Source organism: Conger conger, chromosome 5, assembly GCF_963514075.1.
Source record: "Conger conger chromosome 5, fConCon1.1, whole genome shotgun sequence".
In the NCBI taxonomy this organism is placed as follows: domain Eukaryota; kingdom Metazoa; phylum Chordata; class Actinopteri; order Anguilliformes; family Congridae; genus Conger; species Conger conger.
Window position 1 is genome coordinate 11,109,337 of NC_083764.1, and position 19,673 is coordinate 11,129,009.

At 43.3% G+C, this 19,673-nt stretch overlaps 1 protein-coding gene across 1 annotated transcript in view; it reads right to left on the minus strand.

Annotated features, from left to right (window-relative positions):
- Nucleotides 1-19,673, minus strand: part of vta1 (vesicle (multivesicular body) trafficking 1) — a 40,922-nt gene that overhangs the window by 13,683 nt on the left and 7,566 nt on the right. The window contains exons 2-4 of the mRNA XM_061244041.1: nt 14,522-14,616; nt 8,326-8,453; nt 2,648-2,723 (exon numbers count right to left, since the gene is read on the minus strand). Of these exons, the coding sequence (XP_061100025.1) occupies nt 2,648-2,723; nt 8,326-8,453; nt 14,522-14,616 (299 nt within the window). The remainder of the gene's footprint in view (nt 1-2,647; nt 2,724-8,325; nt 8,454-14,521; nt 14,617-19,673) is intronic.

Here is a 19,673-nt window from a genome sequence, read left to right on the forward strand (position 1 = left end):
TTCACAGATAACTTATTATGAAAAAGACAAACAGAAATATTTTAACTCTAATATGATTACAGGAAGATTAGAAACACACAATTGACCACTCTGGTATCTCCAGTCAGAAGCTACTACTGAATGCAGACATGATGACTCAGATGTATTGATGGTGAGTCTGCAATGCGTTGATGGTAATATTTCATCAGGCATACTGCTCCAGTTCGTCCTGTTCCTCTCTTAATTAATTTAATCTCACTCGGATATGGGCGAGGCACTTAGCTGAACTTTTCACTTTCCCAGGCACTGACTGGCCCTGGCCGGCTTTTCAGTTTCCTGCTAGTGATAGATCACATGACAAGGAGGACGCATTGTTGCTCCCATCACTGTATTGTGAACACTCTGAAGTGCTCTCCTTATGATGCAACCCATGTAAACGCATTACTCCAAAAAGCAAAACCCAGTTAAGCCCTTATTCCAAATATGGGAAAACTAAATAAGGTCCAGTAAGGTTGTAAATGCCTCTAATAAGGCACAAATATAAACATCTTATGCAATTTACTGGTAAACCAGGTCTGTGCATGGCAGCAAGGGTATTTCAATCTTGCGGCAAGCGTGAAATGAAAACCTTGCTTCTGGCCCAACGAGGAGACAAAAGTCTTCATTTCTAGTCTGCAATTCTATATTTAAATATTATGCAACGCACAGACAGGAAACCCTGAAACTGTTAAAAACTGACAAAATGAAAGATGTTGAGTGCTGTCGAAGCACAGAAAGACTACATACTGCTGGACAACCCTGAAAGCAATGTATGTTAAGTTGGGCTATGAGAGTTAACACATTACTGTAACCCATGTAATTAATTTGAATTACAATTATTAATTACTAGGGTTAAAGATAAGACAGCAGAAGGGACATCTGGTCTTAGACAGGATGTTATATAGGAAATCTGGTCACAGATCTGATTGCACTACATCTGTAATTAATTGCGCTAACAAAAATTATTTGAGTTAACGTGATAACGACGACTGCCATAATTTTAAGGCCAGGAAACAGAACAATACCAGCAGTTCACACCCAGCGAATTTGAAACACTTAAACAAGCGCAAGGACAAATTACTAGGACACTGTCCTTCCGCAATGACCACAGAACGTAAACAGAGTGTTCAGCTAGCCATGTTTACAGAAAAAAGTTTTTCCTTTCAGGATGCATGTAAATGACAGAATAATTCAGAATATGGTGTGCAGGCCAGAGTGGTCATTTAGTTGAGATAAGAACTACGATTAACTGAGGTCTCTTGGCCTTCTGGAAGCACTACAGATGCCATGATACACTGCAGAAGATTGGGGGTGGTAACCCTTTGCCCTGGCCAAATTTAAGTTTTCTCAATCTTTCCATGGAATCATTTTCTGTCCCAATTACTTACAAAGCCTTTTTTTCCCCCTCAAATCCTGTATCCTCTTTTAACCCCCATGCATTACCATGAGATGCAAATTCTCACTTGTCCTCATTATTTAAATTCATTTTAAATAAAATAATGTATGTTTTTGGATTATCCAGCTCGATCTTACTTATGCCATTTTGTGTCATTATGGGATGTCCAGAGATTTTGTCTCCAAGGACAGAATGTCAGTGCCGACCCTGACGGGAGGTAAAGGTCTGATGGCAGGTACGATTTCAGCCGGCCCGAGAATTAAAAGCTCTCCTGGAATCCAACAATGCCCCCTCCGTCAGGATCCGCTAATTCATGCGCAGGAGTCCAGCTCTTTAAAGCCGAGCGCTAAAACGCTCCCCTTTTCTGCAAGTAATCCAATCTCCCACAATTCACCATGGCATTCTCTGAGAAAGGGCCTGCATGGAGAGGGGCTTCTGAGGGCTCATTGTCTGGGTTAGTGTTACAGAGGAAAGGCGCAGTGTTAAAAAGCGCTGCCCAATAGGCGTTCTGCAGCAGGGGGAAATGCCTGCCCCTCAGGGAGACGGGGGACACTCAATGAAACATTGTCCGTCTCTTGACACAGGTCACTTCCCTCCGTGTAGAAGACATCTGAAGCGACTGGGGACCGATGTAGACGGGTTAGTACTGTAAGCGCAGTGGTGCGGCAGCGCTACAACCGGTCAAGGCTGCCGACTCCTTTCCCAGAATGCAGTGAACTCTGTTGCATCAGGAAAAGGAGTGCTGTCGGGGAGTTTGAGCCCTGTGAAAAGATCTCGCCTCGGGGGCAGGTCACCACATCCCTGACCAATTACAGCGCTGTTTTTTCGAGGGCCCCTGTCGGTGACGGGCCGTGGAATCGGCCCAAATTTTTCGCCCCTTACGGCGCCCCCATCAGGAATGTGTAGATCAAAAGGAAGTAATTCTATACATTATTCTACATGCACTGTGTATGCTGAAATCCTCCATGTCGCACCCGTTAAAAAAATAAAATTAAATTAAAAACCTCTGTGGCTCTCAATTACATTTCTAGCACGTTCTCTCGATATGTTCACGGCTCTAAATTTCTCAGCCGCGCTATTAAGAAACTGGTGTCATGTGTGATAAGAGATGTAGCTGCCCGCTGAATTCTGGGACTTTGATATCCCCATTCGTTCTGCTGCTGCCAGTCGTGACGGCTCCGTGTCTTTGTCAGAGCGCCCGTCAGAAAGACGCATTTGATGGCGGAGACCCACCTCCTCCGACATCTCCCCGAAAACGCAGAGGACGTCCAACAGCAGGCTGGCGGTGTAGAAGGACTTAATCATGTTCCTGCGGCAGGGGGAGAAGGGGGAGAAGAAAGGGGGTTGTCAAAGCATCCGGCCTACATGTGCTGAACAGATTCACGGGCACGCAGGGTTCATTTCCAGGGAAAGCTCCTCTGCCAGACTGACAAATGCTAGATTAAACAGGTTTTTAAAATACTGCAGTGCGCTACCCTCTTTTACATAAACAATGGACAGGTCATTGTCTATGGCAAAAAAAAGAAAAAAAAAAAAGAACGATTATAAAACAAGGTGAAATCAAGTTCACTATATGAACTTCATATGAAACAGATTATAAAACCAGGTATAATGCAGTTTGGCTTTTGCATGTTTGTATTATTACCACTACACAAACATGTAAAAGAGCTTGTACTAATTTCAACCAAATGGTTTTTATATTCAATTCATGTATTTCTTTTTCTGTATAAAAAATATATATATTTGAAGCTCCATCGAGTAGGGCCATCAGTCAATGCAGGGCGAACTGCTGAGAAACAGCTGCGCTCCATCACCAAGGAAGGCGCTACACATTGGTGCTGAGTTTGGCTATGAGGGGACTACATTTCCCAAGCAAGTATGACCAGGAAGGGAAAAGATGTGATTAACTCTGAAAAAAACATTTAAAAAAAAAAAATGATTTTGTTTTCTTCCAAAATTCCATTACGTTCAAGCACCAGAACAATCACATATGTCCACTCTTACACGTTAACAGCTTAATCTGACTAATTTCATACAGGATAATATCAAACAAGAGTGTCAAAAACAAACCACCAAGGGACCGGGGAGATCTTTGGCGACTAACTAATCCCACAGTCGGAGGTCCTAAGAGACTAAAAACGAGTGAGTGCAGAATCAGCTTCAGGGAGCTTCAGTAAAGAGGTACTCATTTTCAATGGTTTCTCTGCTTTGAGTCTATCAGCACAGAAAGGAAGGTAAACATATTGAAAAACACAACACACTCAGTCAAGGTTTGCTCCCATAAATGTTGTAGCCTGGCACCTCTTGAGATTAACACAATGTAGCATTTATTGCTTGTTTATACAGGTCTAGTTTCTTGCAAATCATTCTGTCTCTCGCATGCTTAAGTAGGAAATTAATACGCTTCCCGTAACCCAGACTTCCACAAAGCATGTTTTTGAAACAGTTTCCTAATGAGGCTGAAAGCAACTTTTCAAAAACTTTTTAAACAAGGTCTCACTTGCCCTCGTATGGCTGCAGCAAAGGTCAAGTTGCTTTTCAAATACGCATGTGTTATTCAAAACCACCGCTTTTCAGATGTTAATGTAACATGGCTGAAATATATTCTAATTTAATGGAAACAGATTCAGGGTTCACAGACTGTTACCTAGCACCCTACTACATCTTCAACAGCTAGAAGAAGTAGCCTACAGCCTGCACACACTCAAATCCAGGAAAAGATTTATCATGGATAACCATGCACACCTTTACCCGTTTATTTTTATGACCTAAATTTACTGTATAAAGTTTCACAATGAATGAGGTATTCCTGAACAGCAGACCACTGTATAAATATGCAGTAAGACTGACCTCATTCGGACATGGCTGCCTCATCACAATTTTGGACATTCTGAACTGAATTGGGAAGACCTGCTCCCTTTAATTGCGATTCTTACAACACATATTTGAATCAGAGTAACATCCACTCACAGGATTAATTCATTAACAACCTCAAAACTAATTAAATTAGATAAAGGCAGAGTTCAAGTGGGTAATTGGGCACCCCTGCAGTAGAAGGCTGTGTTTTAAAACACTGTCTTGTTTAAAAAAATGGGATGTTTACAGTACCTAATTTTCTTAAACTACAGCTTGTAACTGCATGTGAAAACTTTCACACATCGCAGAGTTTTTATTCCATTTACGTTTGCAATTCTGACTTATAATTACTGTGAGAAGAAAGAGTGATCCTTGCGAGATCTTCCAGATGACATCCTCGACTTACGGACTCTTACAACAGTTCAGCCGAGCAGTCATGTTCTCTCTTTATCCATGCCCTATTTCCCTGTCTAACTCAATCAGGCCTTTCTGAAGGAAGGTAGCCGAAAACCAATATATTATCTATACAGAGTAGATTGCAATATATAGGCAAACATGAAATATTATAATCCATTTCTACATATTCCATTCCCGCCTGTCAATCTTTCTCACTTTTCCATAATCTTTCTACAGAATGGGGTGACCAATAATGGGATGAAGGTGAATAATGATGCAGCCCGTAAAGTAGGATATAAACAGAAATGGATAAATCAGACTATGTGCTGTGAGTTCTACCCTCCTATACTTCTCCACCCCTGGTACGGGGCCCCTGTGTGCAGACTGGCTGGAGACCACACAGCTGTTCTCTCAAAAGCTTTTTCGCTGACTGACATGCCAACTGAACTCTCATCTGGCATATGCCGTTTGATCTCTGCTGGACGCATGCTGCCGGAGGTGTGTTTGCTATACGAGAAGAGATGAGCGTGCAAAGGAACATGTTTCTTAAGGTTATTGGGTTCCTTAATCAGTAATACAGGAAAGCCTTTTTTAGTTACTAGTACTTAGCAATTCAGTGCGAGTTAAAGCACACAGCACACAGAGTTAATAATCCTAAAATTGAAGTTAAATAAACTATTAAACAAATATTGTTTATGTCGTGTTATTCCAAATGAGATTGCGCATGTCTGGCGACATTATTCATGCAGGGATCACATCATCAGGACAATTACACATAAAAGCATGTCACTCTCTCCCAAGAAATTCAAGGTGAAAAGGCTTTGCACAGCTGTCCAAGAAACATGTTCATTTTTCCACTGTCGGGAAGGAGTACGTCACCACCCAAAACACGGCTCCACGGAGACCATTTTCACGTCTGAGACTCAGATTTCTGTAGCTCCGCCCACAGTGACGCAGAGAATCGGCTCCTCTGGCTGACATACAACAAGAGGTGCGAACAAAACGCTGACCTCATCGACCACGGTTGCACAAACCCCGCTAGTATGATGCTACAGAGCACTCACTCAGCCCACGCCCTGCGTGTACGGTCCAAACAAAGAGATCCTCACGCGGCCCTGCCACCGTTTCCCAGTTTAGATCCTCAACTGTTTCCAGCACTGACATGATGCTGTGGCATGACCTAATACGATACAGAACAGCTTTTAACCTGTAAGTGTTACGGCCATTTCATAGACCAGCGACAAGAGGGTCGCTCGAACGAAATCGCAGAACGATCATGAACGTTCTTTTCTCACCCAATATAGACTGTGGTTGTTGTCCTTTGCAAAAAGGTAAAAAACCTACTGTAGTCGCTTTATAGAGCATAAGGCGAGAGGACATCATCAGTGGCAGCAAAGCTCTTTTGTTGGGACTATAAACTGGCCTTTGGGATGTTGCAGATTGCGAACCTACGCGGAAATATGCAGTGCGATTTCATATGATAATCCTAAAATTTAAGTAGCCGTCGAGGCTGCTACAACCCTCATGTCCTCCCTCTCATCTTCCTTTGACTCTCTGTGTCCCCTCACCACCAAATTAGCCTGGGCTTCCCCCCCCCAGTCCTTGGCTTTTCTGATGCTCTACGAGCTGTCCGAACCAAACTGTGGGCAGCGGAGAGAAAATGGAAAAGGTCCTGTCTCGCCAGTGAAACAGCTTCCTTCCATACCCTCCTATCATCTTTCTATTCCTCTGTCTCTCTAGCTAAATCTTCCTTCTTTCACTCTAAAATTAACGCAGCCACCTCTAATCCCCACAAACTGTTTTCAACCTTCTCCAATCTTCTAGCTCCCCCTCCCCCCCCACCTCCCTCATCACTCACACCTGATGACTTTGTCTCCTTCTTTGAAAAGAAGGTCGATGCCATTCGCAATTCCTTCAACCCCCCCTTGCCCCCTGCTGACCCTCCTACCTTCCCCAATTCCCTACCCTCCTTTTCTCCCCTCTCTGACTCCGACACTCCTTACATCCCACCGCCCGACCACCTGTCCTCTTGACCCTATCCCTTCTCCCCTTCTACAAGCCCACGCCGGTGGAACGGGCGGTCTGCTCCCAACTGTCCACTTATCTTCTCCACAACAATCTCCACGATCCCAACCAGTCTTCAAGAGTGGCCACTCCACTGAGACCGCCTTTCTCGCAGTCACTGAGGCACTCCACTCTGCTAAGGCCAAATCCCTCTCCTCTGTCCTCATTTTCCTTGACCTGTCGGCCGCCTTTGATACAGTCAACCATGAGATTCTGCTCTCATCGCTGACTGGGATGGGTGTCACAGGATCTGCACTGGCATGGTTTTCCTCCTACCTCTCTGGTCGCTCCTACCAGGTGACTTGGAGGGGATCAGCCTCTGACCCTCACCCCCTACAAATTGGAGTCCCGCAGGGCTCAGTTCTTGGTCCTCTCCTCTTCTCTCTATACACCATGTGTCTTAGTTCTGTTATCTCTTCCCATGGCTTTTCTAACCATTCTTACGCCGATGACACCCAACTCTTTCTTTCCTTCCCCCCCAATACCCAGGTCACCACACAGATCTCTGCCTGCTTGGCTGATATCTCTGTGTGGATGACTTCCCACCACCTGAAGCTTAACCTGGCCAAGACTGAGCTTCTCTACATCCCAGCTAAGTCCTCTCCGACAATCGACCTCTCACTGACTGTTGTGGACTTTGTAGTTTCCTCCTCCTATACGGCAAAGAATCTTGGGGTGACTCTTGATAACACCCTCACCCTGGCTCCACAAGTATCCTCCACTGCCAGAACCTGCAGGTTCTTCCTCTACAACATAAGCCGTATCCGTCATCTCCTGACAGAGAAAGCCACCTAGCTCCTAGTCGAGGCGCTCGTCATTTCCCGCCTGGATTACTGCAACTCCCTCCGAGCCGGTCTCCCAGCTTGTGCTATCAAGCCCCTCCAGCTGGTCCAGAATGCTGCAGCCCGCCTGATCACTAGCCCAGGTCGGCTCATGTCACCCCACTCCTCATTGGCCTCCACTGGCTTCCTTTTGCCGCACGCATCCGATTCAAGGGCCTAGTGTTAGCATTACAGGCTGCTAAGGGGACTAACCCACCTTACATCCAATCCTTAATCACTCCCTACTCCCCAGCTAGACCACTCCGGTCTGCCAGCTCTGGTCGCCTTATGGTTCCCTCACTACGAGCACCTGGTGGTCAAGCTGCACGTTCACGCCTGTTTTCCGTTCTGGTTCCTCAGTGGTGGAATGACTTGCCTAAAACACACCTTTTCAAGCTGTACCTTAGTCGTACCTCCTGATCCCCCCCCCCTTTCCGATATCCCTACCCCTCTTGTCTACTCTAAAAATCTGTATTGCACTTATGATGACTGTATGTTTAGAACAGCACTTCATGTGTATTCTACTAGTCATGGATGTGTTGCTTTAACTTGTGGAAGAACCTATGCACTTCTAAGTCGCTTTGGATTGAAAGCGTCTGCCAAATGACTAAAATGTAAATGTAAATATGAATGCTAGATGAGGGCCTTTCACCCATGGAAAATTATTTAAATATTTTTTCAATTAAATCAGGAAAGCTTAGTGAGAACCCATTTTGTTTTATAACAATGACCTGGGCAGTTTATTTGACAAAGGGAGGGGAATTAAAAGCTTACTTGTGAAACCGTCCTGATCGATCCTCGTTGTCAGCATACAGAAACATTTTTAAGGCATAGTTTTCGATATGGGCGTTGCCAACAATCTCCTGGGAGATGGACTCGTTGTCACCTAGCTCTTTCTTCATCTGAAACAGAAAGAATACACATTCATGCAGGGCCAGCTTATACAGGCTATGCACAGCAACATGATCCAGTATGCCACTGACACAGTCATACAAAACCTAAAAAAGTAGGTTCCATATGGATACATATTGGACATTTAAGCACTACTGGATAATTATGAAGCATATTACAAGATTGAGAACATTTCAAAGCATTTCCAGTGGCACACCTTGCAAACGCAGAGTGAGGTTTCAGAAAACCCAAAATTGGAGACCAATACTCTGCGCTACTGATGACTTGAACTGATCCGCAATCACTGTTTTACTGTGGAGACCAAAGTATTTTTATTAGTTCAGCAAGTCCACACAACACATGGCACCACAGTTCTACCCTTCCAAGATTCAGGAATCTCTACTTTTCCATTAGCAGGAGAGGCCATTTTTTTTTTACACGACCCTAAAAACACTGTTATGTTACACATAAGAAAACATGTTCCCCATCCTCTGAGATTTCAGAACTGGGACAGATCCTGAGATTCGATCACGGAAATATGAATTTCGCACAGCATGACTCATTGATTCCTAGGACGCTGTGACAGAACTTTGATTCCACTCCAGAACACGCTTGCATAATTATGGGAACACAGCACGGTGGCCGTCTGGAATTCCGCCCGTTTATAATTAGCAAATGGACATGTTCCGTTTTACTGGTTTCTCCGGTCCTAGACAATGTAATCTGTTACACAGCTGCCGCCATTCATTAAACGGGTCCCACAGCATTGCTCTCGCAATGGCAACCGACAAACCGCTAACCGAGAAAACCGCTAACCGAGAACACCACCTACAAACCAGTGCCGACAGCCCAATACCACGCTTTTCAATCGCTTACTCAACGCGTGAAATTAAATTCATATAATTCAAGAAGTGATGATGAACGAGAGGCACTTGCGAAGTTACAGTAGTGTTCATTACAATAAACCTCTCATTCACTTGCCATTTCAAGTGCTCGCAGCTATAATTTGTTCTTGGAGCAGGAGAGAGAACACAAGGAGTGCTATGATGTCATAACCTAATGGCTCTAACGTGCTTCAAACACTTAAATGGTTGCTCGCTCTTCATGTGTCCTAAATAAACAATTTCATCCCTTTTAATTTGAGCTTCGCCTGTAAATACTCAACATTATCAACACGCTCAGAAGTAGAAGCAATTTTAAAAAATGAATTATGTATTTAGCAACCTCAGTTTAAAAAGACAAACAAACCCTTCGGGGACAGACTAAGCAGCAACGTAACAGCGACATATTTATTCTCCAAACCTGACCCGGAATGGCCTCAGAAACCAAATTATGGGCGCTCACATATTGTGTCTAATGGTTTGCAGTGGCCAGCATCCAGAAAACGTAGCAGCAAGCCAGCTAGCTAGCTCTCTGCAACAGTCAGGCCTTTGCTAAGATGTTACAGTCTACTAGAGAGCTTCAGGTTTCCTTGTAAAATCACTAAAGCAAATAATACTGGTTACATTTCAACAGGTGGACTCAAAGCTTCTGAATAGAGCCACTGTTCTGTTTTTAATGAAACCACAGTCTATCCTTAAAAAAGGTAATACACAACACAGTACACTGCTTGTGTTGAGCAATGCAAAAGAATGTAAAAACATAACTCTGGAGGAAGCCTGTGCACTTTCTACGTTGCGAGAGAGATCGAATATATTTTTTCCTTTATAATTGAATCAAAGCCTTAAGCATTAGTTGTGTAGACCTACATTACCAGGGGTGCTCCCGTTGAAAAGAAGATGAAATCTGACTAGTATAATTTCCAAAAGTGGCAGCAGCAACAAACACGCAAGGAATTGTATCAACAGACAAAGCAATTATTATCAAACAAATTGAAAATGCCATGCCATTTTAGTAAAAAACCAACAAGTTCCCAGAATCACAAAAAGGCATTGGCCTGCAGGGAAAGATTATATCATTCCCCAAAACCAAACACTGACAAGAGGGCGTCGGCCTCTTCTGATATTTGGGAACAATATGGTACGGACACTGGCAGCTCCGATAGGCCTGGAAGTTTCCTTACAGGTCAATTCTTCAGTGTAAAGGTCACCAAGGTTTTGGGGATCTATTAATATCCCTCACCCTTCTTAAACACTATCAATGTCGCATTGTCAATAAGGTCAACCGGATTAAAAATGTAACCTGATACCACTAACGTTAGCATGCAATTAATTTGAGTGTACCACAGAAGTCTCTGACATTAACAACAGAAAATACTCTTTAAATGCTGATACTAACTGATTCACCTAATCAGATCTACTAAATATCCTTTAATGCTTATTATTAATTCTGGAACTTGCATTCTAATATCAATATTTAAAGCTGAATTAGATCATGTTTAGAATAAGCAGAAAGTTGAGCGTTTCAGTCATTTACATTTCTACAAGAGGACAGGAATGCTTTGCAACGTAGTGATTAGCAACTAAATGCTTCTCCATTTCACCAAGTGCTCACAATTTCTCTTCAAATTAAATTATAGCAAATTACTTAATTCTGTAACTACCAATAAGTAAGTTAGGAGGGGTTTGTTTGTAGTGGTGTAGATGGGTATCTCTCATGCAATGGGAAAAAATGTGTTTAAACAAAATGTTCCTATTTTTAAAGACCGTCGCCTTCTCGGTAGCACCTCAATGTAGTTCAAAAGACCATTCATAGTCGTCCTGTAAAAGTGACACAGAAAAAAAAAAAAAGTGCTTTTCTTTCATGCTCACACATTTTTATAGACACCTTGGAACCAATTAAGAGAGGCTTGGGACTTTTACTGCTGCTGCCATGCGAGTCATGAAATGTCACAGCTACAGGATGTCTCAGCCAGAACTGTACTGCTTCCTGTGAGGGGTACATCCTGTGTGAAAGCCTTAAAAATAGGGTGAGTAAATACTCCACTGAGTACATTTATTTTGGCTAAGATCAATAAAGAGCTCCCTCTCTTTCTCCCCCCCTCGCTCTCTCACTCTCTCCCTCTCTCTCTCTCTCTCTCTCTCTCTCTCTCTCTCTCACTCTCTCACTCTCTCACTCTCTCACTCTCTCACTCTCCCCCTCTCCCCCTCTCTCTCTTTCACACACATGCATACATACATACACACACACACACACAAACATACATACACACATACACACTTCTTTTCACTCAAACATGATCTATTCATTCTTTTATTTCAATTACTTGGATTCTAGTATATTCTAATTATGGGGGAAACGCATTTAAAATTCCACAGCATACTCAAAGGAGCACATCAATTAATTCAATTGTATTTGTGTAGCACTGTTCATAATGGGTACAGTCATAAAGCAGCTTTACAGAAAGCAAGGCCTAAACACTTCAAGAGGGACAGTGGCCAGGAAAGAGCCCTGGACTGGGAGTTCTATTTGTTGGTTATCCGTTAAGCTTTGGGAAGCAATACGTGAGTCACATCAGTAACCTCTTGGTACAGCACATTACCATTTTATATACGATTTTCTTACGACAGAAAGGCAACGCTCCTTCAAATCTAGTCGGAGAACTGGAAAACTGGAAGAGCAAGACTCCGACATATCCCCCACTCACCACATATCATGCAGAAGTATCGTCTACAGTCTGGGCACCTGTAAATCCACCTGGTCGTAGGGAAAACTGGAGAATTACGGCGGGCTTATCTGCGCCCTGAAGCTCCGCGGAGCTTAGTAGCTCATATCTACCGTGCGGTGATTAGCCTTTCTGCCTGAAAGCCGTGTCTCACCTCAGTCAGCCGCTCAAGCTGGGGGCTGTCATGATCAGGAGACACCTGGCCAATATCAGGCCACAAGAGGAGACAAAATACAGGCCTGTGTGCGATGGATTACTTTTTAAATGTGCGTCAGAAGATGCCTCCGGCGTTGGTATCGTAGCGACTGGCGCTTTTTTCGTTCTTTGTTCACCAATGGGTTTTTTTTTGTGCAGATATATGAATAGAATATCTAGAATAGCTTAGACTGGTATTCCCTCTTTCAGTTCATAATTGCTTGGACAGCCTCAAATTTAGCGTTATCCATCATGGAAATCATATTTACAGTGTTTTTTTTTGTTTCTTGGATCAAATGTTTTTTTATTCAGAAACATTGTTCAAACAGAATATTTTACAATGTATCTTTTATTTCCCCCCATTTCCCCCCACAACCCATGGTGACACCCGCCACCCTCGGGGCCACAGAACAGAGTCGGAAAAACTATCCAAATCAAACACCTGAAATCAGAATAAAAATTGATGTTTCCATGTAGATCATTTGGAGAAATCTATTTACCCAATGAGACCAGCACAGGGAGTGTGATCGCTTCCATCTTTGTGCCAGCTTCTTTTTAGCTGCAGTGAGGCCAGCCATATTTCCAGTAATAAGGATTAAGGATGCTTTCCGTGTAACACTTTAAAAGAGGTACCCACAATGTTCACCGAACGACACACACACACACACACACACACACACACACACACACCAATCTGGAGATCGTAATCCACAGATTCGAACAAGCGCAACACACAAAAAAAAAAAATTAAATAGCATTTCAATTAAATAAACCATAGCCACTTTGATGAAATGTTTGACAGCGGCTTTTCAGATTATGCAAGCAACATTAATAGTCAACACCTGGCAGTCAATCTAAAAATAAATGGCCACCATTGTATTATACAAAGAGCCTCAGAGATTCTAGGTCTTAAAGTGATACCCTTGAAACGTTATAGGTTATATATATAATACAGACTACATGCAGTCCTATAATTTGATAGTGAAGGGAAATGGGATTTGTTTTTACTCGGAAGTAGAGAACACATCACTGCAAACATGAAACGGTAACTCCACAACTGGCAATATATTTTTATTAATACAAGCAAAAGTATTCCATAGAGGCAGTTTTCAAATATTTTGAGATAGTCGAATGACTTTTTGAAAACCAGCACAGCCTTTCCACAGCTGAATACGACCTTGCCTTAGCAACACCCCACAATTAATGGGAAACGCGATCTCCTCCGATGCCTGACCGCCACCTGACCACCTCTGAAAATAATCAAAGTCTGCACTTTTAAAGTGTGTGCACTGCAGCATGTACAAGACAAAGAGATATTCAGTCGACTCTTAAGGCACTCATGAGGAGATTCGTATTGGTTTATTTATTGAGCTCTGCTGCAGAAAAACATCTATAAATACAGGCCTACTCTAATGTTTTAGGAAATGTACAAAGCTTTCCAAATTTAGACCACTGTCAATTTCCAGCTTGCTTCAATAATCCCTCCATCAGTTAAAATGGTAATTATCCATTTGCGTACACGGTGTGAAATTATTTCTACAATGAGCCACAAGAGAGTGAAGTGAACAGTTGATATCAAACTATGGATCAGCACACAGGTACTGTAAACTATGGCTGAATATAATACTTTTATAAACATAAAAACTGGCCATGCGGTAAAGGGTAGGGTAAAACCTTATATTCCATTAACATAAATTTATACATTCCTCCACTTACCACAGTTCAGTCATTACACGCCATTTAAAGATATCATTAGGGTTTATTCTACGTGATACAGAAACCACTGGTGGGCATGAATATATACGTTTAGACTACAATATGCCATTTAAACACAAAGGTCTATGTGCAAGGACAATGAATAGTACCCTATCAAATTCACAATCAAAGCAATCCAAGCCAATCACAGTAAGGCTTACTGAAGAGCACTACAAGCCCATTGTGGCAGTGGTGACGATTAAAGGAGTGATGTAGGGCTGTAGTTTGAGAGAAGCTGGCAGTGGCAGCTGGCAGTGAAGCCTGCCTAAAGCAGTCAATCAATAACATAACTAATGAACATAATTCATGCAATTCATCATGTGTCAGAAGATAATGGAAATGCCTCACACGGTTTAGTGTCCTTAAAAAAAGGACAATTTAACAACGTTGAGTAGTTGTGGAACAAGCTGGAATGCTAAATTAAGATATGCGCTGAAGAATCCAAAATAAGAACCAATAACGTGTCATTTCATTGCCTTTGCCATTTTGGGAGAGACATATCAGAATTCCTCGCCCCCCACTCACCGTTTCCAGCTGATCCATCAGGTTCACCAGAAACTTCCGGCATTCTGGCGATTTGCTGTCCAGCTTCATGCCCGTCTGCATAGCGTAGAGCCGACCTGAAACGGGGCAAGCAGAGCTTTAATTACTTCTCCGAGAACAGGCTTTAATACCGAAGATGGACGGAACACGGGATTCGGCTGAATGGCTCGGTTGTAAAGCTTGTGGAGCTTAACCTGAAGTATTCAGCAGGTAACAGACTGCTACATTGTCTGCAGTAGCACAGACCAAGATTTGAGCAGTACGCTGTCACAGAAGGGTCAACAAGCCATAAGTTTCAGTGCATTAACAACGGCTTTTACGGCATCGCAATAAAAACGTACACAGCACGGGAGAACGCTCATGCCGTCAGATCATTGAACAAACTCGTCGGACTCATGGGGGACGCATTTCATTTCTTCTTCCCATTACAACACAATGTCCTGTCGAGCGAGTGGGTTTTATATCAGGAGGAAGTGGCAGGAATGACAAATGAATGAGCAAGCTCTCTGGGCGCTTGTCTTAATGAAACACGGGCCTCATTCCAATCGCTTATTTTTCTCCTCTATTTTCTTTTACATGCTCCTGACCCGGAAATCGATCGAGGTCTGCCGTCTTTAAGGACAATGCTCCTTTAGGAGCTTGAAGTAGAAGTTAGGAAAGTCTTTACTTTGAGCAAGAAAACTTCAGCTAATATTTTGCAGCAGTATTTTTTTTGGAAAACCTGACATAGAAATGATCGACCTGTGGATCCACCTGACTGTAACTGACGTTTGCCGGGGTAAGAACAGTGCATTAGCCAAACACGTTCTGGACTTCCCCATTTTCGTTTATTTTTCTTGCCACTTTTCCCAGTCTCTCGCGATGGGTAGCGCGATGAATAGAAAAAATTGCAAGAAAAAGATGAATGATAAAGAAAAATAAGCGATTGGAATGAGCCCACTGTCCTAGCATGCTTGGCAAGAATGTAACAGGGAAGGTGTGGTTTCCTCGCTGAATAATCCGAGGCCAGTTTTATGGCCTACCTTGAGCAATGCTAGCTATCTGAGCCAGGAACAATATGAGGCACAAAATACATGTGAAATGATGAGAATTACAGAGTATTTGTGTTGGCTGTAGAAATCATGCTGGCTTAACTCGAAAACATAATATTTATGAAATAATAAAAGTTTTTGATTACATGAGATAGGCCTAACTTCAGAATAAGTGAGAGATGATGTCCGTGCTGCTTGAATATGTCCCAAGAGTCTGAAATGGCATTACATGTTCATACAATTTGTTTAAAATAAGGAGAAAGCAGAAGAAGATAAGGAGGAAACAGAAAAGAACCCGTCGCAGTGTGTCTGCACATGGCTGTATGTATAGGAACTCCGCGTACAGTACATACGTGTGGCAGTATGGGGCTCCATGTATAGGACCTCTGTGTGTGAGGTCAGGAGGCAGAGGAGGTAATGACCAGGCCGTTATAGTCGCTTCTGTGAGAAAGCCTGAGGCAGGGAGCGTGCCCAGCCAACGCGCACCCCGATAACCTTCAGCATATATAAACCCCACAACCTCAGTTTGTCATCTGTCACGTTATCAGGTTGTCTGTTCATCTCCACGGTCCCTTGATGATCACAGGGGTCACGCCGGTAGCTTGTCATCGTTATCGGCGGGGAAGTGGTCGCGCGCGGCTAATGGAGCGACGCATCGCTGGCTGGTGAGTCACCAGATCCGGAGCCGCAGAGCGCTCCTTAACCAGAGCCGGCTAACACATTAGCCCGTAGCGCTACATAGTGCTTTCCTTATTCCATTTCCCTTTTCATTTCGCCGTGTTCGTGCTCTTCCTTTCTGGAGCGCAGAAGCAGGAGACGGGGGGGGAAATACGTTTGTGCGAGACGTTAAGAAAGACACACAGATCCAGCTCAGTGCTGACCGCTGCAGGAACGTGAATGGCGGGATTGTGTCCGCCGCGCTGGCCCCTTCGCGGAGCGGCTGCCTCGGGCGGACTGACCCAGATGTCAGACTCCTTGCATCACTTTGTAGGAAATGTGAGGTCATGCGTCGCTGCACAAGATTACCGCCGCGCGTTCAGCGGGCTAATTAACCGTTACGGCGGCTCACAGCCGGGCCATCACCATCATCATCATCATCATCATCATCATCATCATCATCAAAACATGTAAAAGACTGAATGTGATAGTAGCCGTTGGACTGTGACGGTAAAGCAATATCCGTCTTTACAGGATTTATAGTGATTGGTCATTTTTGTGGATTTTGGTAGCGTCAGCCTGGTAGCATATGGTAAATTTGTTAGTCATAATGAAGTAATGAACTCTATGCCTATAAATTAAACACATATGTAGTACTCCGAATTCAATTTAGCATATTGCAGTGAATCATTGAAATGAAAAATATGAATCATGATAATGGTTTTTCAGGTCTCTCCTTTGAAGATGTGTGTCCTGGCCACTAGCTCACTTGCCAAAAAACTCACATCTTACAATTTCGTATTGCTTTCTCTAAGACCATTAATGCTCTTCTTTACAGTTCAGAAGTTTGAAATGTGCACACGCCCCAACATCTGGGCAAGGCAAACCCAAGAGACTGAGCATCCTGCAACAGTCTTCAATGGGTCACCTCTGGATTCCAAAAAATCCAGCTAAACAGCTGTTTCTAATGCAAATTATATAAGAAAAATAAAAACAAGTACCCCTCACAACTAGCGCAAAACCTCTTCAGCTCACATTCAACCTCAACCTTATTAAGACCTCAACCACAAGAGAGCATATTAATTATAAACAGAAAATTCAAACTAGACAGACTGCAAGCAAGACTCAGCAAATAATTGTCCATCTTTCCTCACAAACCCCATAAAGGCGATTTGAATCGGACTCCTGTTAATTGAGCTAGCCTGTAGCAGACAGTAAAATGGCAGGCTACAGATCAGATGCTCAAGCGCTAATTCAGAGTCATAAAGCAAACAATGCGTAAAGAGAGGCGGGAGGGGCAGTCGATCAGCACTTTTGTGAATGCCCTCATATAAAGAAGCCGGAGGCACCAATTAGCTCCCGCGCCGTGCCAGTTTTAAGTCATGCAGAATGATGGACGGTGTCCCCGAGGAAATTAAAGTACAGGTCCAGGAGAATCGCTTCCAAGTGTCGGGGCTCATCTTCCCGAGCAAACGAGAGGTTATCTCGCCTCCTCGCGATGCGGCCATTCTCCTGTTACACGCACGAGATAAATAAACCACCACTAAGCCAGGACTGAAGGCGCGCTTACAGGCGAAACCGGGCTAAATATTTTCATGGGCTGCTAAATTAAATAAGAAGTCGCGTTCACAAGTCTGTTCAAATTCGGCTGCGTACTGGTTTACATATGGTGCAACATCGGTTTGTTAAACATGCCAAAAAGAGAAAGCATGTTTTTTGTAATGCAGCCTAATTGCTTCATAACAGTGGGATGACAACCATTAATGCAGCTCGGATTCGGCCAACCGTGTAGGCTAGGGCTACGCGGTAATGACCAAAATATTAAGACGAGCATAAGAGACCTCCGCTAACTGTTTCTTTATGTGATTCTGATTACTGTACGTATCAGGGAGTGTTGGCCTGTAGCACTTGAATGTTATCATATTAATACATTTTCGAGGAGGAAAAAAATATGTTTCATAATTGCCCTAATTGAACAGATGGTGGCGAGTAGGCCTCTGTTATTGCGAAAGAGTGACTAGCACATGAGCTCCATTTCACGATCATTATAAAACCTAGTGAAGTGGCAATTACAACTTCCTGTCGGAAGGGTGGAATAACAAAATGTACCCAGCTGGGAGTGCAGAGCATGGCAAACATGTTATACGAGCTAAAGCTAATAAAGTAGCACGTACGTCAATTATATACACACGACATGTGTATGGGCATGTACAAGGCAATATTAATATTAACAAACTGCCACAATTTACAGAATAGAAATATGATTGACAGTGGATCAACAAGTTTATGACCACAGAGTCCCAGAGCAGAGACATTTCTGAATCCCAAAATGGACTTTATTGTGAGCACCACACAAGGCCGGTAGATGGGAAATGCTTACAAATATTAAACACATTTATACACTCAGTGAGCACTATTAGGTATTTATTAAACCTACATTAACTATACGTACATACTATTACCATTGCAACTGGATGCAGCATTGGTTAAGGGCCCAACACTGACCCAGTTGGGACGCCGTAATGACCGATTTGCAGAGTGCAACCAAAGTGACCGAACACTTTCGGTTTATAGAGTATGTTAACAAGGAAAGGCTGTATAGGGTTGCAGACTAAATATCCTAGTGGCCCCGTTACACATTTATCTCAATCTCTGTCGAGATAAGACCAATGAAATTTAAATGACAACTGACAACAACGGCGAAGAAGTATGAGGCGCAAGGTCGCGGGTTAATGAGGCAAGCTCGCGGCGTGACGCAAGAGTGTGGATCGGATTCTCCTCGTTTCTACGGCCTGCTTCTGTATATAGCACGTCCCATTACTTTTTATCGCATGACCGGGAGATTCCGCTAATGAAAGCCATGGGACCATTCATTTAAAGCAAGCACACCTGTTAAGGTGAATATAGCTGAATGGCTATATGGCTTGAGTACAATTATTCAGAGAACCTACTTTCTCTACAGCAACAGTACCAGGCTAGTTGTATTTATTATTCTGCTGGGGGCCAGTAGGGGGTGGGGTTTTTTTTACCTGAAATGGTAGTAGGCTAAACCTTAAATGATTAGGCTATTAAATATGGCCTGTTACTGCAAGAAAGCTCTGTATATCTCTGAAACTCCTATAGCAAACCCACTCCATGATAACCTGAGGATGCTGGGATCACATCTCCCATGCACAGAGGTCAGCGATGACTGTAGAGATGACAGCTGCTCTCTGCCGGAGGGTAGAATGTTTTGCTTTCATGTGGCTATACCTCACAGTTGTTCTGCCCATATTTCGTACTGTCCCATAAAAGATGCATGTGTTTGCACAGAAAAATTCCAGGATGTTCTCTGACGATTTTGTGCTTGACTTTGGCTTGCAGACGACCTAAAGCAAAGATTGCCGGGAGTAGCCTAGCTTTGCTGAGGCGACACTGCTGACCTCAGATCAGTTCAATTGCCTAAA